The sequence below is a fragment of the Tetrahymena thermophila genome (assembly GCF_000189635.1).
Source record: "Tetrahymena thermophila SB210 genomic scaffold scf_8254600, whole genome shotgun sequence".
In the NCBI taxonomy this organism is placed as follows: Eukaryota; Ciliophora; class Oligohymenophorea; order Hymenostomatida; family Tetrahymenidae; genus Tetrahymena; species Tetrahymena thermophila.
This window is the reverse complement of record NW_002476370.1, coordinates 687394-711067: the sequence shown is the minus strand read 5'-3', so window position 1 is coordinate 711067 and position 23674 is coordinate 687394. Positions and strand designations below refer to the sequence as shown.

Here is a 23674-nt window from a genome sequence, read left to right as displayed (position 1 = left end):
TAAATTTAATTTTTACTATGAATTTTTTTAACTTTTCAATAGCTAGTTATTTCTAATTTATTTTATAAATTTGCGGATAATTCACTCTTACTATTTTCATTTTTAGGTTAAATTTAAATTTTAAAAATATAATTTTCTTAGTTTTATCTAAATTATCTATCAGATAACACGATGTTCTAACTGTATAATTTTTGTTGAATGATAAAAATATTAGATTTATAATCATATTTTTATATAAACAGTCTAACTAGTTAGTAAATAACATATACAAATAGAAAAATTGTGCTTAATAAAACTAAAGAAACTATCATAATCTTGAAAACTAAGCACAGTTTTAACATCTATTGTCTATCGTTTTCATTTAATATATTTCTTTTTGTTTATACACTTAGCAGTAGATAAAATATTAATATAGATGCATATATTAATTCTTAAACAAAAATATTTATCTTCAAGATACTTTTATTTTTGTATTTGATTGCTAATATTGGTATGCAAATTAGTATCTTATAAACCAATATCCATACTATTTACCATTAGTCTTATTAAGAAAAATATAAATAAAAAAGTATCAAACTTGTTAATTACCTCGCAAAGTATACTTAAAATGAAAATATTTTTAATTTCTTGCTGTTAAAAATTACTTCATATGGATCTTACAAAAGATTTTAGCAAAATTTTATTTTGTAAGCATAATTAATAGTAAAAAAGCAAATAATAAATATTGATGGTACTTTAAAAAAAAGTCGGCTATCTGTAGCTCCGAGGAATGAATAGAATAGTAATAAATAGGATAAAATCCCTTCAAGAGAATAAAATACATTTATATAGTAGAGATTATAAAGCCTAGCTAATAAAATTCTTGAATGAATAGCTTTATAATATTAATCAATAAGAGTATATCTATTATGGAAAACGGTTTTTCTTAAAATAATATGGATGAGGTATAATGATAAAACAAAAATGATTGCACCACCTCCTTATTTGTAAATATTTGTAGAAATTTTGTACTCTTTTAAGTTATTACTTATATAATAATCATCTTCACTTGATAAAATATTTTAAAAGGGATTGATATAGCCTATGTACATGTAGATTGATTTATTTGTTGTAGATAAGAATTGCTTAACATTATCTATAGGCATTACATTTAAGTATAATAATAGTTCAATATCAAAAACTCTTTAAAGCATAATATTAGGTAAGGTTAAATTTCCTGTGAAAATACTCATAAAAGAAAGAAATCCAAAAATAATATAAATATAATTCATTATTTTGCTTATTAATTCGTGGATAGTGCTAATTTATTATTCTTTGCTTTAAGTTATATAAGTATTTAACAATTCACATGTAAAGCTCCCATCTTCTTTTAAAATTAGCTATCTACCATAAAAACACTCACATATTTTAGTTTTAGGGTTAAGTACTGTAAATTTCATTACATCACAAGACAAACAGGTAAGTTTATTATCACAACTTTTGCAAGTAGTAAAACATTTTTTGCATAAATCAGTTTTATTCAGAATAGAAATTTATTTTCTAGGTATCATAGAATATTATTTATAAAATTCAGGGTCTTCATAAAAGCCTTCGTTACATACACATTTACTGAAGTAGTTTAAGTAGGAATTTGGATGACAAGTTGAACAAACTTTAGGATTGTCTTTACAGCTTTCACAGTTTAAATCGCAAGGTTAGCAACTTCTGTCTTAAACTTCAAATGTTCCTTTATAACAAGTGCACCTATTTGTTTTGGTATCTAGCTATCTTTAACTTTCTTCGCAAGTTAAGCATTTTTTTTCAAGATTGCAAGTATAGCAATCATAAGGACAAGGCACACAATTATTGTTTACATCCTCAAAATACTTTGGCAAACAATCACACTTACCGTTAGATGAATAAAATCGATGGCTTAATTTCTAAGGAGGACAAGTCATACAAAAATTAGCTTAACCAATACAAGTCTCACAACTATAATGACATTTTTGACATTCTGAATCACCAATATCATAATATCCTTACTAGCACTTACAAGTTCCTAAACTATTTTTCATATTAGCGTTTTTAGGTACAAATACTCTCGTAGTAAGAGATGAGCATGATAAGCAATCATCTAATTATAATCCATCACATTAATTACAACTATGGTGGCATTACTGGCAAATACCCAAAGTGCTCATAAAAATAAAATTTTATTTACAAATGCAAACTCCGTTTTAAGAAATAAATGAATTCTCAGGGCAAGATATGCAATAATTAAATTAACCTTAACAAGTTTCACAGCTTGAATGGCATTTTTAACACTTTAACTAATTTTATATTTCAAAATAACCTTTTTTGCAAGAACATTCAACTAAATTTTAATCAAGAACAGGTTTAGCTTGCCTAAAATTTAAGTCCTCATCTTTACAGCTCAAACAATCTTATGCAGATGGTCCTACACATGTCTAGCAAGTAAAATGGCATTTTAAGCATTTTAAAAGAATAATATCTTCATAAAAACCTTCCATACATACACAAATTTAATATTGTATATTATTTATTGTTTAAATTGGTGTTAATTACATATTTTATGGGCAATTAGGATCACAAATACATTAATATGTCTATAAGTTGTTAAATATACCTGATAATAAGCCTAAATAATTATCTTTACAAGTAAGACACTATCCATTTTAAGGTCCTAAGCATTATTTACAAGCGTATGAGCAAGGATAACAAGAATTCTCTTTAATATCTAAATAGTACCCAGATTAGCACTCACATTTGTATGATTCCTTATTCAGTACCATGTTATTATTGCATTATATACATTTATCACTTTTCATTTCACAAGTTTTACAATTTTAATCACATTTCTAACATTTTTAAGTATTTTTTATTTCAAAGTAACCTTGCTAGCAATCACAAGTGGAATACATTCTATTAAATATTCTTAATGAATCACTGCTACAATCTGTGCACTAAATACGTGAATATCCATTACAATTTAAGCAGGAGTAATGGCAAGCTTGGCAAATACTGTTTTGATTTATTTAAAAAAATGATTATTTACACAGGCACTATGTACCAATTAATTCTCTATTCTAATATGGAAAGCAAGACAAGCAATCTTCTTTACCCAACCCCTTACAGCTTTAGCAAAATTCATGGCATTTTAAGCATGCATTTTATATTTAATTATAAAAGTGTTATGGTTTGCAAATACACTGTTTCTATTAAGTTAACATAAAATTTCTATCATCATAGCATTAATTGCAGCCTTAATTGGAGCTATTAAAGCAGTTTTTACATGTAATATCGCAAGCAGTACATAATTCATTACTACCATTATCGAAAAACGCTTCTTTACAAATGCATTGACCTTAATTTTAGCCTTGCTGTAAAAGCTTAATTCTTCCAAAAGATTAATTGCATTCAGTACAGTTTTATTTATTATTACCGCCCTCACAGTTTTTACATGAATAATGGCATGATAAACAAAGGGAATTAATATTATCACTATAAAATTTTTCTTAACAAACACAAAAAAAATTTTTTAATGAAAGTTCACTAGGAATTCTAAAATTTTATCTTGAACACTAAGTACAGTCTTCAGCTTTAGGACCGATACATTCTTAACATGAAAAATGGCATTTTTAACAAATCAAGTTAGAATCTTCATAGTAAGAGGACTTACAAAAGCATTAAAATGAGGTTTAATCTTTTACTGATTACACTCTTTAATCATCCATGTTACATTTAGTGCAATCTTTGTTTGTTATTCCAATACATTCTTGACAAGATTTGTGACAAGGAACACATGTTTGATTCACTTCTACATAACCAGATTTACAAATGCATTTTCCACTATTTAGTACCCTAAATAAAGAGGAATCACAAGAATCACAAGAATTTTCATTACTATTTTTAGAACAGGTTAAGCATGAATAATGGCATTTATCACAAATAGCCTTGTTAGAATCATAAAATGTTTACATGCATTAACAAGTAATTTTTGAATCCTTTTATTACGGTACTCTGTTATTTTAGTAGTTACAAGTTTTACAGTCATTAACTGACCCACCTCCTTCACAAGTATCACAAGAAAAATGACAGATTTAACATATTCCAGATTTATCTTCATACATTCCATCCTTGCAATCGCATTTCTTTGTTTTATTATTTAAAACTCTGTTCATATCTTATCTGCAATCTGTGCATTAATCTTTTTATTTTTCACAAGACTTACAGTTTTAAGAGCATTATTAACAAATTTTATTTGAATCTTCAAAATATCCAATTTAGCACAAGCAGTAAATTTTATTAGCTTCTAACTATTACAATTACCTAAAAGAAGACTGATCACAATTTGTGCAAATGTTTTATTATGAACAAGTTTTGCAGGAATAATGACATTTATCACAAATGTTATTACTACCATCATCATAGTATTAATCCTAACAAATACATTTAAATTAAGATTAAGATGGTAAATTAATTTATTGTTATTATATCCTATAATTTTTTAAAGAGTTTCCACAATTTTTGCAAGAATCAGGTTGATTATTATTACAAGTGTAGCAAGAATAATGGCATTTTTAACATTACTAATTTGAACCATCATCATAATAAGAATCCAAGCAAATGCATTAATTTTATTTGAATATCCTATTTTTAGATTAAATACAAGAAGTACAGTTGTTTGATCCAGGTCCATTACATTTCTCACAAGAGTAATGACATAACTTACATAAACCATTATCTTCATAGTATCCATCTTTACATACGCACTGATTTGATGAGTTTAGTATGAGTTATAAGCTTTGATCACAGCTATCACAAGTTGTTTTATTTGAACATGTTAAACATCTTGGCTAACATTAGTCACATATAGTGCTGGATGATGATAAAGATTCAAAATAACCTTATTTACATTAACATGAGTTATTTTAAAGTATTCTATTGTCTGTTGGTCTGCAAGTTAAGCAAATATTATTTTCTTTTTATCCACTTTTACAAGTTTCACATTTATTATAGCATTACAAACAAGAAACATCATATGAGTTGATATAAAAATATCCTTCTTTGCATACGCATTAATTATTTTTTAAAGTTCTGAATTTAGAAGAATCACACTAAGTACATTCCAAAGATGAAGGTCCTGAACATTCTTAACATGTAGAATCGCATTTTTAACAATTTGATCCATCATCATAAAATCCAGTTAAGCACTAACACTTATTATTTTAAAATTGTCTATTTTAATCACATTTGTTACAAGTAGTACTATCTTAACAAATTAAGCAATTATTAATACATTTCTAACAATTTTTTTAATTATCTTCGTAGAATCTATCTTAGCAAATGCATTTTCCTAATTGCAAAATTTTCAAATTATCTAAGCAGCTTAAGCACAAAATATTTAATCCTTATAAAATACAATTTTTGCATGGATTTTAGCACTTTTCGCAAATATTTTTATCTCCTTTGTCATAATACGTATCTTAGCACACACATTAGCCATCTTTTAAGTATCTAAATTTACTCAAATCGCAAGTCAAACATTCTTTATCACTACTTCCGCTGCAACTTAGACAAGATTAATCACATTTGGTGCAATTATTCATATTATCATAATATCCCTCAATACAATTACATTATTAAGATCCAGAAATTTTCCTAAATTTTGAAATATCGCAATCCAGACACTAATTAAAGTTTGGTCCATTGCAACTTAAGCATGTAGGATGACATTTTTAACAAACTTTACCATCAAAATATTCATCACTATTACAACTTTCTTTTAATTATCTAAGGTATATATCATATCTTTTATCTAAGCTTTTATAAATTAAAATATTTTTAAATTGTTAAAATATAAATAAAGTGAATACTCTAACCTTAAAAATTCTATTACGCTATTATTAACTTAGTATTGAGATTATTTATATGCCATCATTTGAGTTATTACTAAAGTAAAAATGATAATTAAATCAAATACCATTTAGCAAATTAAAAGAGATAATTTATTTGAATTTTGATTTTTTTTTTTTTGATTGTCTTATCTCAATCTGTAATAAAATATAATTTGATTTAAAATTTATATAAAAGTGACATATGTAATCAAAATACTCGTATAAAGAGAATTATATAAATACCTCTATTAATTTAATTGTAATTTATACCAGAAAACAAAAGTTTTGGTGAAATGAAAAAAATGTAAATATTATTTTAATGAAAGAAGAAAAATAAAAAGTAATAAAGCTACTTTGCAATTAGGTTACATAATTAGGATAAGACTTTTTTGCTTAAATTAGTTTGTAAGGATTTTATTAAAAATTTAAGAGTTAATTATATTCTACTTAATTATAGTAACAAATATCAAACAAAGAGGTAAGTTAGCTTCAATTTTTAATTTAAAGAAAGAAAGTGATAAATTTCGTTTAGCTCATAATTATTTATTATTTATATAAATTAATAAAAATACTAATTTAAATTACTTTATATATTTTTTTTTTAAATTGCTTTCAATGTACAATCTATAATGTAAATTTTTAAATTTTCAATAGGAGTTTTTATGCTTTAAAAAAAAAAAGTTTAATTAATAAAATATTTTAACATTCAATTATTACTAATTAATTGTGCGAAAGAAATTAAAATTAATATGAATTATAAAATATATACTCTAAAAATTAAAAGAAAAATAATAAGAATGATATTTATCCCCTCTATCAATTTGGTTTCTATTCTCAATATTATTATCATTTAATCAAATATTAATCATAATATTATTTAATTTTTGATAAAATCAAAAATATTAAAAAATATCAACAATTAATTAATAAAATTTAGATATGATTTTTAATAATTTATTTAAGCATTATTTAAATAATTTATTCTTATGATAAATATTTATATATGAAATTTAAGAGGTTTTTATGTAGTAAATAGCATATCTGCTATTTATTAATAATTTTTATTGAAAATAATAAATTTATTGATTAAATTATTATTTTACTTATTTAAAAAATAATATTTGTTAAATATTTTGAGATAGAATCTTATTTTTATTTAAAAACGACTATATAAATTAATTTTAAGAAAATCAAGTATTTTTTTTCTTTTATACTTTGAATAATAGACTATATTTAAATATAAAGAAACTTCAAGAAAATGAACTATTAATCTTCTTCTATTATATCAAAATAGTTTTTGGTAATTTTTAGTAAGATAAAATAATATAAATTGACCTTATTTTTTCTCATTTATTTAATTAATTATATTTCATTCATACATACATATATACTAGTACAAAGTTTTTATTTTTAGAATATAACTAGCTAATTCATGAAATGTTCTATAAAATTCTTAGTGGTTTGTTATATATAAAAAGTCCCTTACTTTTTATATAAATATTTTTAATAAATTATTAAATATGAAGGAAGATTCAAATGATTTGCGAGAAAGGTAAAAATAAATAATAGAAACGATCATTAATAGTAGATAGTACTTATTCTGACATTAGTATCGTTTAAAAATGTAATAATAATATGGTAATAAATGCATGATGATTAATTAGAAAATACTTTACAAAAAATGTAAAATAGATAAAAGATTTTGTAGTCTTAAAAGATAAATTAAATTTATAGACTACATTGCTAAATCCACTAAAAAAAATTATTAATTAATTATTAGATAATATTCATACTAATAGTAAAATACATAAAAAGCAAATTTAGTTAATAGGATTTATACATAAATGGGCTTAGATATACTTGAAAAGCTTTCAATTTTAGAAAAAGAGCATTCCAGAATTGCTTACATTTATGTTTTAATTGGTCATTTTATGATGGTTTTTTAGTGGGCAATCTTTAAGCTTTTAAACAATTATCATTTTGATCCAAATTAAATACTCTATGTTAGAGGAGTTATGGTATTTCTTTTTAATCTGTATTGGATTAAGAAGTATTAACATAAAATGTATCCAGAAAATGAAGGTGCTTAAAAGACTTTGTTTGCTAGATTCTTTATTTAAATGGTTTCTCCTCTTTTCTAATTCTACGGAATAACTTAGCTTTAGATCTCAGATGCTACTGTTTTAACTCTTACTAATCCAATATGGACTTAACTTTTTTGTTGGCTTATTTATGGAGAAAAGCTATAATCAAAAAACTTTTTGTATACTTTTTTGAGTTTTACAGGAATTATTTTCATTTGTAGACCAAGCTTTATATTCGGAAATGATGAATAAGTAAATAATGATTTATCTGATAAAAATCACTTTTTTGGGTGTATTTGTATGCTTTTTGGATCTATGACTCTCGCTTTGTCTCAAAGCTTATTTAAAGGATTGTAAGGAAAGACATCTAATTTAATAGCAATGCAATATTTCTATTTTTCTAATCTTATCAGTACTCCTGTTCTTATGATTTACAGAGAAATTAATGATATCAGAGTTTATTAAAGCTTAGAATACTTTGCACTAATACTATTGATCACTTGCATAGCATATTTAGCATAATTGTTAATGACAAGAGGGATGTTTATAGAAAGCCCTGCTAAACTTTCTTAGTTGGCTTACACTAGAATTTTATATTCTTTTACAATAGATATTTTCTTTTTCAAGTCAACAATTAGTTATTTAAGTGTAATCGGGTTTTTGCTTATTTTATACTCTTCTATTAATATTGTAAAAAAAAAATGATTGTATTTTAAAAAACTATTTATCATTTAAATTTATGTTAAATGTATCTTTTAATAAAATTAATTAATTTTTTGATCTTCAATCAATAAATCACCACAAATTGATAATAAAAATATTTATTTAAAAATTTTGATATTAAAGGTAAAGACTTCAATTTATTAATAATTTTTTGCATAAAAGATTTAATTTTAATAACAAATTTTTGAAAAATTAAATATAATAATGTATTTTGCAAAATTTGGCCTAAATAATTAAAAATTTAAAGTATATGATATTTCATTTAATTTTTTTATAATTTTTTTTTTATATGTTACATCTTAATAAAAAATAATTAATAAGCGACAATTTCAAACTCTTATATAGATTTTTAAAATTGGTTTATTATTCAAATATTATGAGTGAAATCATTTGTTAATTAATTGAAAAAATAAATATTTTTATTTTAAAGGTTTAAATAATTGTATCCGATTCCTTAGTGTAGTGGTTATCACGTCAGTCTAACACACTGAAGGTCCCGAGTTCAAACCTCGGAGGAATCAATTTTTTTTATTTAAATAATACGAAACAATAATTATCTAAAAAATATTAATCAATATTTTAAACTAATATCCTTTATTATTTGATCCTTTATGTTGAATACTATTTACCATTATTTATTATACTTTAGTTGTTAATTAATTTTAATAAAAATATATTTTATTTTTAAAACTATTAAATATTATGAAATTATAGAGTCTTTGATATGTTTTTAGAAAAAAAAATTAATTCAGAGAAACATAAAATTTTTATTTTGCATACAAATATTAATTTTTTATTTTGAATTTGTTAAAAATAATTTTTGAAAAATAATTAATTTTTATTTTAAATCATTTTTTAATAGATTTGAATAAGGAACAGTTTTTTATCTTAAATAAATTATTGATTATTTTAAATAATTAAAATTTTGTGAAGTATCTACACTTGTCAATTGATTTTAAGTTATTTTTAAAAATTGTTTTTGCCATTTTAATTATTAGGTAAAGTTATTTTTTCTTAAGTTTATTTTGTTTAGTTTAGTTAAATTTGTTTAAATTTTGGTATAAAATAATTATTCGAAGCAATTATTGGTGAATCAGATAGATTTAAGTTATTCTCATAATTATAGAGGGAAAATATTTCTTTTCTAATCTTTTGTAATATAGTTTCTTCATTTATTAATATATTCCTACGAGAGTATAGTTAGAAGCTAAAATCAAAAATAAAAACTAAGGTCATCAGGATAAGTACAATTATAGTATTTAATTTAAATATTAAACTTAATGTTATTATCAGATTCTGTTAATCTTATGAAACATATTATTTTTCAGTAAGATATGTGATAATTATTAAATTTAAATATCCAAATAAAGTAAATACTTATGAGATGATAGCTATTTAAAAAAAATACTTCTTCCCTTTAAACTTTAGGATATTTAAAGAAGCGTAAATGATCTTGAAGTACATAATAAACGCCAAATATTAAAAATTTGACAGAGATACTAATATTTGAAATTAAATGCATGAAATAATTAATTAAATAATTGAAATTTTATATCTGTATTTTATCTTTTAATCAATCTAAAATATCTAGAATGGGTCTTAAAAATATTCATTTACATTCTTTATATTAAAAAGCTAATAAATAATTAACAAAGCTAAAATAATATAGCTCGGTAGATATATTTTTAAGCTTCCATCTTATACTCCAAGAATCAAAGCAAAAAATAAATAATATACTAAAACATTAGATGTTGATATGATAATTGGCTGTATATGATTATTGTATAGTTTTGATAGAAATATCCTACCCTTAGATATTTTATATATCTAATCTAGCAAAACATACCTTTTGTGAAAGATTGTTTTATTCAATACTAAATTAGCTATTTATATAATTGCCCATAGTAATATTGCTCCACCACCTAATTGATATAGGTTGGTAGATATTTTATAATATTATTAATATACTGATAAATAATTTTCTTCTTGTATTAAATCTTTAAATAAATTTATGTAATTTAATAATTTGAAAATAGAATTCTTATCAAGAGCTTCTAGGAAATCTATTATTAAATTTAGTTTCATTCCATTGTAATAAAGCAATAATTAAAAATCAAAGCAAGTTTAAAATCCTAAATCTGAGACTATAAATTAGCCAAATATCAAAGAAAAGACTGCTGTTATGTTAAATATATACATAAGTAGTCCTAATACTCTATCCATGGAATGCTAAATTGAGTTTTGGTTGGTATTTTAGAAAGTAAAATTATCTTATTAAATACAGCTGAAAGTATTTGCTTGTAAATTAGCTACCATTTAAAATCCAAAATAGCACTCACAAAGCTAGGTATCTAAATTAAAATAAACATTGCTATTTGATAATAAACATGAAGTACATGTTGTAGAATTATCACAAGTATTGCACCTGTAGTTGCATTTTTAACATATTTAAAATTAAATTTCTGGAATTTTGTTTATTTAATCTTAGGTTGGTTACATTTCATAAAAACCATCCATACAAATACAGGTAGAATGGTTATTTAAGTATGAATTTGTATGGCATTCAGAACATAGGTTTGGATTTGTATTACAGTTTTTGCATCTATAACTACACTTTTAACAAGAGGTATCATTTGCTTCGTAATATCCTTCTCTACAAGAACATCTTTTTGTTAAAGGGTTTAAGACCCTTAAGCTATTTGAGCAGGTTATACAATTACCATTATTATCACACATCAAACAATCATAAGGACATTAAACGCAAATTCCACTTTTATTTTCCTTATACCCTTCTTTGCATACACATTAGTTGTTTACTAATATTCTTTTGCTTATTTCTTAAGGGTAGCAACTTAAGCAGTGGTCTGAAGATTAAATACAGCTCATACATATTGGGCTACATGCTTGACAATCATTAACTCCTGAATCATAAAAACCTTAATTACAATAACATGTAATTTTAGGTGGAGATTAACTAATTATTAATTAAGTTCTTGTTTTAGATGAGCATTAAAGGCAATCAAATTCTGTCGGACCAAAACAATTTTCACAGCTGTAATGACATTTTAAACATTCTCCTTCTTAAGAAAGAAAATAGCTAGGGATGCATGTACAGATTCCTAGGGAGTTTAAAAAGGCATTTTATTAGCATGAAGTACAAAAATTAGAGTTTCCTGCACAAGAGGCGCATGAGTTATTGCATTTTTAGCACTATTAAGTCAATTCATTTTGAAAATAACCATTTTTGCATAAACATCTACCATAAATAAGAGAATTTTACAAGTCAATAATTCTATTTTAATTACAAGTAATGCAGTCATATTCAGAAGGACCTAAGCATGTAGCGCAAGATTAATTACATGGTTTACATTATAAAGTTATTTCATCTTCATAAAATCCATCATTACAAATGCATATTTATGCGCTTTATCCTTATAATTATTTTTAAACTAGTTATCTATTTGGCAAACAATTTTAACAAATATTCGGTTTATCTGGATTGCATGAATTTAACTAACAAGAGTAATGACATTTAATACAGTTTTATTATGAGCAAATACATTTATACAGTTTATTAAAAGGAGAAACAGCTTAAGTATATGATGGTGTTTAAATCAAATTTAATTTGCACTTTAAACAATCTTATTGGTTAGGTCCTACACAACTCTAGCATGTTTAATAACATTATAAGCAATAATTTGTACTTTTATCTAAGTAAGTTCCTTCAGGACAAGAGCATTGAAAGTTAGGTAGTAATATTAAATTGTTTATACATCCTAAACATGAGCTGTTTGAAGTGCAATATGAACATAAAAAATTGCATTGCAGACAGGTTTAAACTTTCGGTTTCCCAGCTTAAAATGGCTATAAAATATTATAAAAACCTTAAATGCAATCGCATGTAGAGTAATTTTAGTTGTAAAATCTATTTTAAGAAGAGTCGCATTATGAACATTAGAATTTTGTAGGACCTATACAATTATAACATGAAGAATGGCAGGGTTAACACTATCCTTTAGCATTCTCAAAATACCCTTATATGCAAACACAGCTAGAGCCTTAAAGCTCTCTATATAAAGAAGGTAAACAAGAGAGACATTATGTTTATAAAGCACCGTTACATGTAGCGCATCTATAATTACACAATATACATACAATGTTTTGGGGATCATAAAAGCTGTTAGAAATACAAACACAAGAAAATTATGAAGCAGAGGAATTTAATGGCGTGAAATTTTTGGATGAATCACATTAAGTACACATTGAAGGAGAGGGACCAATACAATTTAAGCAGGATTTATCACATGGCTTGCATAAAGAATTTTAAGATTCTTCATAATAACTTTATTTGCATAAGCAATTACCTTAACTATTACTTGTTAAATATCTAGTTGAATTGCATGACGTACATGAATTAGTAGAATTACCATTACAAGTTTAACATGTATAATTGCATGGAGAACATTTTTTATTTTATGTGTCGTCATACTACCCAGGGTAGCAAAGGCACATTCCATTCTAAATGTATCTATCTGCTTAACAGCTGGAACAGTCACTGCTAGACCCAGCTGTACAAGTTAAGCAACTATATTAACAGGGTAAACAGTTTTTTGTTTAAGTATCATCATAAAATCCACTTTTGCATGGACATGAACCTGCAGAAAAATTTCTATTTGACTTACAAGTTTAACAACCATTAAAAGAACTATTTTAACATGTTTAGCAAGAGTAATGGCAAGGAACGCAAGTTTATATTAATGTATCATCATAATACCCTTAGTTACAAATACATGTATTTCCTTATTAAGTTCTGTTAGATTAACATTAGAGGCAATTATTAATATTTCTACCAGAACATGTTTGACAAGAATAATGACAAGGTTAGCACTGCTTAGAATTTGAATCATCATAAAATCCTTAGTTGCAGAGACAAGTACCATTCATTTGAGGTGTTCTATTTTACTAACAAGATAAACAACTATTATTCTAAGAGTTAGAGCAGGTAGCGCAAGAGTAATGACATTAAGAACAAGTTTTGTTAATTACATCTTCAAAATATCCATCGATACATAAACATTAATTGCCTTATAACTATCTATTAGCTTAGCATGCTATACAGTCATTTGCAGTACTATTAGTACATTTTGAGCATGAATATTAACATGGTTAACATAAATTTGACTTGCTATCTTCATAATAGCCATCACTGCAATTACATATTCCATTTTGAAAAAATCTAAATTATTTACAGGTTAAACAGCCATTTTATGAACTATTTTGGCAAGTTTAACAAGAAAAATGGCACTATTGGCATTTTTAAGAAGCAGAATCATCATAAAATCCTTAATTGCAATGACAAGAACCATCATTTTATTGGCTTCTGTTAGCTTAACAAGTTATGCAACTAGTTTGTAAGGAATTTAAACAGGTAGAGCAAGAATAATGACATTATTAACATAGCTACTAATTAGAATCATCAAAATACCCTTGATTGCATAAGCAAGAACCATCATTTTACTTAGTCCTGTTAGCCTAACATATTAAGCAATAATTTTTTTAAGAGTTAGAGCAAGTTGCACAAGAATAATGACACTTAGAGCATATTTAATTTATTGAATTATCAAAATATCCATCATTACAAACACATAAACCTCCTTTAAATTATCTATTAGCTTAGCAAGCTGTACAATCGTTAGCGGTACCATTATTACATTTTGAGCATGAATATTAGCATGGCTAACATACATGAGATAAGTCTTCATAATAACCATCATTGCAATAACATATCCCATTACTTAAATTTCTATTTTATACACAATTCGTACATTAGTTAGATGCAGGACCTGAACAAAATTAACATGCCGAGTAACATTTTTAGCACTGGTTTAAGCTATCTAAATAATAATTTTAATTGCAAGTTTAGCATTAATTAGAGCCTGGACCTAAACAATTTTAACAAGTATGATCACATTATTAACATTAATTTTAATTATTCTAAAAATAGCCTTAATTACAGACACACTATGAATTTTATAAAGAACTATTTTCAAGACATTAATCACAACTTGTATTTTTAGATATTTTACATATTTTACAAAGACTGTTACATTAAATACATAAGCTACCATTTTCATAGTAGCCTTAAATGCATTCGCATATAGAATTTTAAAAAATCCTATTTTAAGAGCATTAAATACATTACAAAGGGTTAGTAGAACTACAATTTAAACAATTTGCAATACAAGCTAAACAATTCCCTGAACCATCATCGTAAAATGAAGGATTACATAAGCATCTTCCGTTTGAGAAAGTTCGATTAGATTAACATTATGTGCAATTTTAGTTATTTCCTCCATTACAAGATTTACAAGATAAATCGCATTTAGAGCAAGAATTTGAATTCAAATAATAATTTTATTAACATACACATTAAAATGGAGAAGAAGTACCTGATTAAACCAAGTTTTTAGAAGAGTCACACGAAGTACAACTGTATTAATCAGAGCCAATACATGTTTAACAAAGAGGATGGCACATTAATAATTTCCTAACTTAAAATTAATTTTCTTTCCTTTTAAAGTAAAAATTTAAATTATTTTAGTTTTTTTATAATTAAAGAATACCTTAAATATGTTTCTTCAAATGGATAAAAGCTTGTTTACCAATTTAATGATAGTACGATAGGTTAAAAGTAATTAAAAATTATGAAAAGCAATATTTTTTGAAAAAAAGACATCTTCAAGATAACTTAGTTTGTTTTACAATACTTTGTCTAATATTTTTTAATTACTTTAAAAATAAACTAAGTAATTTATTTATTCATTTAAAATTAGATTTAGTTCATAAAAAAAAATTGAATGATATTCACTGATTTTTACATCAAATTGTAATATTGTTATGGAATCCAATCATTAATTGCTTAAAAATCAAATTTATACTTTTTATCATACAACTTATTAAATTTAAAAAAATAAAATCGAGGTACTTTTTGCCTTTAAAAATGCAAATAAAACTAAAATAAATAGTTGCTGTCATGAGTATTTAGTTTTATCAAAATATACATTTTTTAATTCGTAGTTAAATGATATATATTTAAATAAAGAAATAACACTAAAAAAAAAAATTAATTAAAAACTAAAAGTTGTTGTTTACTTATTAGAAAGAATAGATTGATATTGCAACAACGAAACATAAATTAAATCCATACATTACAAAATATTATTAGAAAAATTTTTCTCAAATTTTAAACTTTCTGGAGGAAAAATAAGAGTAAAAGTAAGGGTTTTCTATAAGAAAAGATATATGAAAAAGCGAAAACAGCTACTTTGAAGAATATAATTAATTTTGCAAATTGCTACAGAAGTAGCTCCAACCAAAGTAAAAAATAAGAAGAAGCAAGATAATTTGGTAGCAAATAAGGGCTAGCTAGACTGTATACATGTAACTAAAGTATGATTAGCTTATATCAAGAATGAAATTTTTGCATGCATCTATAAAAATAGAAAGACCTACATTATAATTATCAAGATCAACAAGGCTAGTTGTTTTTTAATATGCGTTGAGCAGTTATTTATAAAGAATAGGATCATTTATCTTGTATAATGAAGCTACAATCGGCATGATTCCAAATGTATCACTAATACTTAGTAATAATCCTCTTGTAAATATTCCATTTCTTATTTATAAGCAATTGCTGTAAGTTAGATCTGATTAGTTATTAAAATATCTACTATTTTAATTTATCACATTACACGCATTTCCCTCTAAAATAGCCAAAACAAAATTATAAAATTCGTCTTAATTTCTTCTAATAAATTGATGTTACTACTTTACAATAATTTAAAGCTAATCAATATCTTATGTGTTTTTATCTATAAGTACATTTCCTCTCATCTCAAATTAAGTAACATTAAAACTAGAATACTCATTAGGCATCATTTTCTTATAACTTATCAGATAGTTAAGTTCAATATTTTCAATCGAGAGTGATTTAGTATAAAAAAGAATTTCTTTTTTTAAAAAATAATTTTAAGGTTAGTAAAAATTAATATTTTATGGATAAAGAATTTAATAAGTTTTTCCTTATAATTTTCTTTTAAAATAGAAAATGGGAGGAAGATTACGCAATTAATTTTAAAAAATTTTGTAAAACTAAAAGCATTGTTAATCAAAATATTTAGCATGAGGATTTTAGATATTTTTTATTTGGTGATGGTGTTAGTAAGACTCTCATATTTTTTATAGAAATTAAATTAAAAATTAATTACATAGTAAATTGAGATTTTGGTGCTATTCATTTACAAAAGCTTGGCAAAGAAAAAAATTAAGCAGAGGATAAACAATAATCATCAAAAAACAGGAGATTGAAAAAAGGATGTGGAAAATTTTTAATTTTGGAAGATCAGTCGTATCAGAAATATTTCTTTTTTTTTCAATTCTCATAGTTTCAAACAATAAAATATTCTATTATTGGTGGTGAGTTAAGAGCTTTTTATTTTTCTTAATATGCTTCGAAAATTAATTTAGATGAGTATGCATCTGAGTAAGGAGATCATGAGAAAAAGTAGAGAAGATTTTCAAAACTTTTTAAGAGTAAGAGGAAATGATTGCATACAATGGGAAAACTGATATTGCAAAAAACAGAGATATCGTAATCATTGCGAATAGCCCAAAGTAGAGCTGAAAGTCCAAGTAGGATTTAATGTCATTCTCATTATTTAAAGAATTATTATTTATTATATCTAGGGCATCTAAAGATTTTAAATAATTTAAAAAAATATTTGATTCATCGTTTTCTCTGTCAGGGAGCATGTTGCTTATTCGAAATAAAAATGAATTGATAAAATCTATGTTATATTGTAAAAACATAGTAGCATTATATTAATAAGGTAGAGTATTAATTGAATTTTAAAAAGTGTAATCTACCTAAGTGTTCACAATATCTCGAAATATTAGATATTCATTAATATCTTTTCCCAGCTGATCTGTAATCAAATTTTATAATAATTTATAATTTTATTAAAGTTAATGTTAAGCTATTTAGGAATACTAATCTATATCTTATTATTCATAATTAAAAATATTATTCTTTAAATATCTTAAGAGCACTTCTCCTTTTAATACTAAAATGATTTGAGACTTTACGCTCATAGGCCACCCTAGGTAGTCAATATTTTTTTTCATCTTACCAAATTAATTATTGATATCTAAATATATTATAAATGTCCCAAGAGCTATTCCTAGCAGTACCAAGAAACCAAGTATTTTGATTGCTGATATAATTAAATCCCTCTAATATTTATTTATTTAGTGCATAATCAACTTTTGAAATATTAAATTTCTTTTTTTTTATTCACTTTAAGAAGAAGTCTCCTCATCTTCATCAATATTTTATTTTATGTCAATTTTATTTTTTTTCTTTTTTTAAAGTTGTTGTTTTGTCTAATTAGAAATTTTAAGATCATTCCTTAATTTCTCAATTACTTAGGCACTATTAAATTATCCAATGTTTCCTGCAATGTTTGAACCGCTAAAAATATTATTCGCTGTTTAAAGTGGGTTTTTGATATCTTATCGAGAATCCAAAATAGCTAAATTTGTTTACAAATTTTGGGTTTACTGCTGAATTAGCTTGGAGGTTTCATTATGATTTTAATTTTTTAAGCTTCCTGATGACTCTGAGGATGAAGAAGAGAAGTCATAGTCGTATACATCAAATTTTGTATTTTTAGATTGCATTTCCTGAGCTTTTTCAAAACTATACTTACTCATGTGATTCATTTCGGTGTTCTTACTTATCATGAGAGTTGAACCCTTCTTTGAGATTTTAGTACCTGATTCAATTTTACTATTTTTAAGAAAATCTAAACTAGAAATCTTACTTTTAATCATATCTTCTTTGAAGCTTTTTTCTGATTATTAAACAATATTGCCAAGTTTTATTTTAATCTTGCCATTTTCATTAAGATTATTTATTTCCTGTTAAGAATTCAAATTCTTTCTATAGCTTTTGAGCATATCTTCTTTGTCATCTTTTTCAAAAATAGCAAAATTTTTCTAGCTTTGTTCTCTATCAGATGTCAAAGGAGCTTATTTTATATCTAAATCTTAACTATTGCTTTGCTGACCATTTTCTTCATTATTATCTTCTTACTTTTAGATATTCTAAAATTATTGTTGAAGAAGATTTTATATACTCTTTAGCATGATAGTTCTTTGCTTGCCTTACCTAAATGATGATAAAGGAGAGTTAGAAAATGGAGATATTTAATCTATCTCTGAGCTAGATTTTTTTTATATTGAAACAAATGTATGTTTATGCATATGATTTCGTTTGTGCTAGTCTGTACTCTAATCAATAATTGTATTTTTCTTTGTTTTACTTTTTGCACTGTTATTGCTGCTATCACTTTCAGACACTACATTTTCTTTATCTTACATCCTACTTGTTAACAACCTAATTAATCCTTTTCTCTAATTTTTTCTTTAAAACTTAATGCCTCTCTAATTCTATAAAGGTGATTAGAATTCATTTGAACTACTTTTTTTATTTAATTGTAAAATTTAAATAACTTTTTCAGGGCTTAAAGGGGATTTTTTCAATTTTGGACTTTACTTATTCTTAGAATTTTATAAACTAAATTTTAGTTTTTAAGCAAATTGTTACAATCTCTTGTTGCCTGCACTTTAATACATTTACTGTTAATAAATATCATTTTATTCTAAAGCTAATTTTGTTTCTTGTATCTTCTACAAAACTTAAGATTGACTATTTTAACTTTTACTCTAAGTACCACTTGTTTTATTGCTCTTTGTTGTTTAAGCAAAACTTTCTTGTTCTTCAACTGGTTCTTCATTAATAGTGTTATTTGACTTTTTTCTTTTAAGAATATAGTTATTTGTAAAATTATCAGCAAACGTCAAATTTTTTTTTTATTTCCTCAAATTTAGCTCATTTTTATGCCTTACATAATTTTACACTTATTATGAGTTTGAGTTATTGTTTTCTTTACTAACTTAAGTTAGTTATATATTATCATCATTGTTGGTTTAAATTTATTTAAGAGATTCACAATGATTAATTTAAGGCATTTATAAATTATTGTCTGGCTTTTAATCATTTTGGTCATCAGAAATATTGTTGATGGATTTTTATATTTAATTAAATGGATTAAAATTGCTTTCAATTTCTTTCTTACTAGGTATTTGATTAATTTACACTTAATTACTTTCATCTAATGGAAGAAAAACACTATTTTACTCTGCTAATTTATTTGTAATCATTTTTTCGATGCTAACTTCATCATCATATTTTAAATTTAAGCATTGGTCCATTAAATTTAAAAGAATTTATCTGGGAGTTTGATAAATTTCATCGAGCTGCTACACAAGAGTAGAACAAGCACTAGCATATTCTTCTGAAAGTTATTTTATTTTACTAAAACTATTTATAATTAAGTTATAATATCTAAAGCCATACGAAAAGTGAGATTGCAATTAAAAAACAATTTTATAAATGTTGCTGGTTGATAATTAAATTTATTAAATGTCATTTTCGATGCTAAATGTTTTTTAAAATAAGATCTAACGAGCCTGCTTAGAGTAGTTGACAATTAAAAAGGATTCAAATATTTCATCTTAATTGTTTGAATACGCTACATCTTCTTCATTTTTAATTGTGACTGTTCCTAAAAATAGTGGAATCAATTTATTAACATTAAATTATTATACTTCACTTAAAGTAAAATATTAAGAAAAGACTTCTTTGTAAATACTTTCAGAAATGCCTGAAATGTTAAATGCTTCAGAGATCATCATGAAATTCTACTTTTCGCTAACCCTTCTAAAGATTCCACTTATTCCAAAATCATCTTTGCCTACAATATCAATTTTTAACTTAAGCATTAGAGGTATAATAAAACCTTTCTTATTTTACCCAAGAATAAATCTGAAGTTCTAAAAGCAATGATTATTAGAGCCTCTTTTAGAAAAGTTATTTAAAATTTACTGGTGTTTTGTTGAAATGTTGGAAGGGATAATTATATTAATATTTTTTCCAATCATTTCGTGGTTTTGGTAGTCAAATAGAGTACCTAAATTATTAGACGCCCCTGTGATTGTTCCTATATTTTTAACTAGAGTTATAAAAACAATGCTAAAACGCTCTGATCTGTACATTTAAATTTTAGGGGCTGCTTGATTTTGTCCAGTATTCTACTGATTATTTATTTACTATTAATTGCTCTATGAAGACTTTTAGTAAAAATTTTTAAGCTTGACATCGCCCATGCTAAGAAAATATATGTAACTTTAAATCTATTCTTTCAAGTTACTATTTTCATCATTAATTGCGCAGCTTTAATGCAATTTCGCTTTTAAAAGTTTCCTCTATTGAATCAGCTAGGTGGCTTTTTTAAAAAATTAATTTAAGTCCATAATATTATTAGACATATCATTTAGGAGTAGCTTCTTATTTTTAATGCAATCTTCAAGTAGGAATTAATTATTTTTCAACTCCCTATCGTAGTCAATAATTTACAAAACATTGATATGATCATTCATAAAGGCTTCATACTTGAAGGATTCTTCAGCTTGCTATAATATTGAGTAAAGAGATTATTTTTCTCTTAAAGATTTTTATCTTGTCTTGTCATTTTTTTCATTTAAAATTTCTAAGTAAGCTATTGTTCGTTTTTTGTACACTTGAATTAAAAATGACATGTAACAATATTTTATATTTGCTTTTTTGTCGATTTTCTAACGCGCTTTGAGGATTTGCTTATATAAGTCTCTAAAAAACTCTTAAACAATAAATGTTTGTCTTGAAAGCCCTATGTAATCCTCTTTTTCATCTTCTATCTTTTATAATAAGTAACTTTATATTATTGTTGTACATTTATATTATTTAAATTGTAAACTTCTCAAAAATTGAGATTAAACAAAAATTGTAATTATAAAAAATGAGGCCAATATTAAAGCATAAAATTCTAAGTTAATACAAATTCCGCTATTAAATATGTAGCTTTAAACTAAATAATTATAATTATCCTATTATTGAGATGATATAATATTTTTAAAGCTGTAATAATACTAAATAATTTTTATAATAAATTTGAATTTTATTTATAGTAACTAATAAACACTAACTTACATTATCTTCAATAGATTCAGATGAAATTAAAGCAGATAAAGTTAAGCAAGTCTCTGGATCATTAAAGAAATGACTAAATTTAAAATTAAATTAAGTTTTTTCATAAAGTTTTCTTAGATAAATATCTATGAAATTAGGATTCCTGCACTCAAAATCTGGGTTATTTATTGATTAGAGCAACTAGTATTCTGCTTAATTTATCAAACTCCTATAAATAAGGTTCCCAACTTTAATTGAGATAGGTATAATACAAATTAAGCAAAGCAATAAAGACAAATCTCTACCCACATCAATATAAACATTAAAAGTAAAAATAACACTTGATAAAAAATTAAATATACAACAGTACATATTTATCTTTTGCAAGATCTAAGTATAGTAAGGTAATTCGTAAATAATATCCAAGCAAGTAGCTAAATTCATAGCTATATTGACATAAACAATTATCTTATAATTTAAGATACTGTTAAAAACTGCATTTAATATCTCTATTAATGCTATTAAATATGTAAAATAAGAATATCTTTTAGAAATTTTATTTTTTGTTGCATAAGCGTGTTCATATATATTAAGACAACAGATGTAACCTAATTTTTTTTCATATTATTAAAAAAATAATTTAATAAATAGTATTAAAGAGAAAATATTGATTATTTATATATTCATTATTTAAAATCTTTTAAGAACAAAAATGTTTCAATTTGATTTATATTTTCTAAATTCTTTTTTGCTTAGATTGATTGATATTAAGATTATCCTTTTAAGTGAATTAATTTTTTTGAAGATATTATTTCAGTTCTTGAATTTAATTTCGATGCTTCTTACTTCATCAGTTCTATTGATTAATTTTAAATACTATAAAATTACGTAAATTAAATAATAGCAATTATTAGCATCGAACAATTATTAAAAGTTAATATATTTGCAGAAGCAGTATATTTTGTAATTTTTTTCTTTGTTCTGAATTAACCTAAATTCTAAATGGAGATTAATTTATTTTAGTTAGATGCAGCAATCAATTGATAAAAAAATTAAGAATTTATATATTTATACCAATCTATTAATCAATCAATCAATCTTTCTTTCTTTACAAAGAGTTTTTTGATAAAACTAATCAATTATAATAAAATATAGTACTTATTAGCATAGTAAATATAAAGTTAAGGAGCCACAAAATGCTCTTATCGCTTGAAGATTCTGAGCTAAAATAGGAAAAAGGTATCAAAAATATATAATTGTAGCTTTAATAGAAAAAAGAGAACGTCTTTTCATAGTTTTTAAGTTATTAAAGTCTTTCTTCTTCTACATCTGATGTCTTTTTTTGAGTTATCATGTAGACAAAAGACTAGGCTAATAAATAAATGATGAGAGTAGAATTTACAGAAAGTGAGAAGTAAAATATTATATTTCGATATGATGCATTTGGTAATAATAATTAGAATCTATTTAAGTTAGATATCAGATAATCTTAGCTTTCTAAATCCTTAATTACTTAAGTATTTATTGAAAGCTAAAAGCGAAAAGCATGATTAACTAATATAAAAATTATGCTTAGAAAGATGTTTATATCATATCCAATCATCAAAACTCTGATTTTTTCAATATAGAATGATTCTAATTTTCTAAATACTTCATTAACTTGATTCTTATTTATCAACCTGATTTGCATATTATTCGTTTTTCCTTTATATATTCAATTTAATTACTTTTGTTTTACCTAATATTTGTAATCAAAAGAATGTTTACCAAAAATTAGTCTATTAATTTTTTTAATATACTGAATAATTTTAAAATTAAAAAATTCATTACATGTAAATGTG

The 23674-nt window shown here is 24.2% G+C and overlaps 4 protein-coding genes across 4 annotated transcripts; 1 reads left to right on the top strand and 3 right to left on the bottom strand. All coding sequences in view use genetic code 6, as the record gives it.

Annotated features, from left to right (window-relative positions):
• Positions 1 to 35: 35 nt before the first annotated feature.
• On the bottom strand, positions 36 to 6016 carry TTHERM_00283960 (bowman-birk serine protease inhibitor family protein; the record flags this gene model as incomplete). Its single annotated transcript, XM_001018251.3, has 2 exons — positions 5877 to 6016; positions 36 to 5823 (listed from the first exon to the last, which is right to left on the bottom strand). Exons 1-2 carry the CDS (start codon positions 5984 to 5986, stop codon positions 36 to 38), a joined length of 5898 nt encoding a protein of 1965 aa, XP_001018251.3. The 5' UTR covers positions 5987 to 6016.
• A 1725-nt stretch (positions 6017 to 7741) lies between these two features.
• Positions 7742 to 8686, top strand: TTHERM_00283950 (integral membrane protein DUF6 containing protein; the record flags this gene model as incomplete). Its single annotated transcript, XM_001018250.1, has 1 exon — positions 7742 to 8686. One exon carries the CDS (start codon positions 7742 to 7744, stop codon positions 8684 to 8686), a length of 945 nt encoding a protein of 314 aa, XP_001018250.1.
• A 963-nt stretch (positions 8687 to 9649) lies between these two features.
• Positions 9650 to 15527, bottom strand: TTHERM_00283930 (bowman-birk serine protease inhibitor family protein; the record flags this gene model as incomplete). The annotated part of the gene is made up of 2 exons (XM_001018249.2): positions 9650 to 15275; positions 15328 to 15527. The coding sequence occupies 2 exons, from the start codon at positions 15525 to 15527 to the stop codon at positions 9650 to 9652; spliced, it is 5826 nt and encodes a 1941-aa protein (XP_001018249.2).
• Positions 15528 to 15940: 413 nt separating this feature from the next.
• Positions 15941 to 23523, bottom strand: TTHERM_000283929 (bowman-birk serine protease inhibitor family protein; the record flags this gene model as incomplete). Its single annotated transcript, XM_012798175.1, has 4 exons — positions 15941 to 16713; positions 16972 to 21562; positions 21855 to 22441; positions 22992 to 23523. 4 exons carry the CDS (start codon positions 23521 to 23523, stop codon positions 15941 to 15943), a joined length of 6483 nt encoding a protein of 2160 aa, XP_012653629.1.
• Positions 23524 to 23674: the final 151 nt, after the last annotated feature.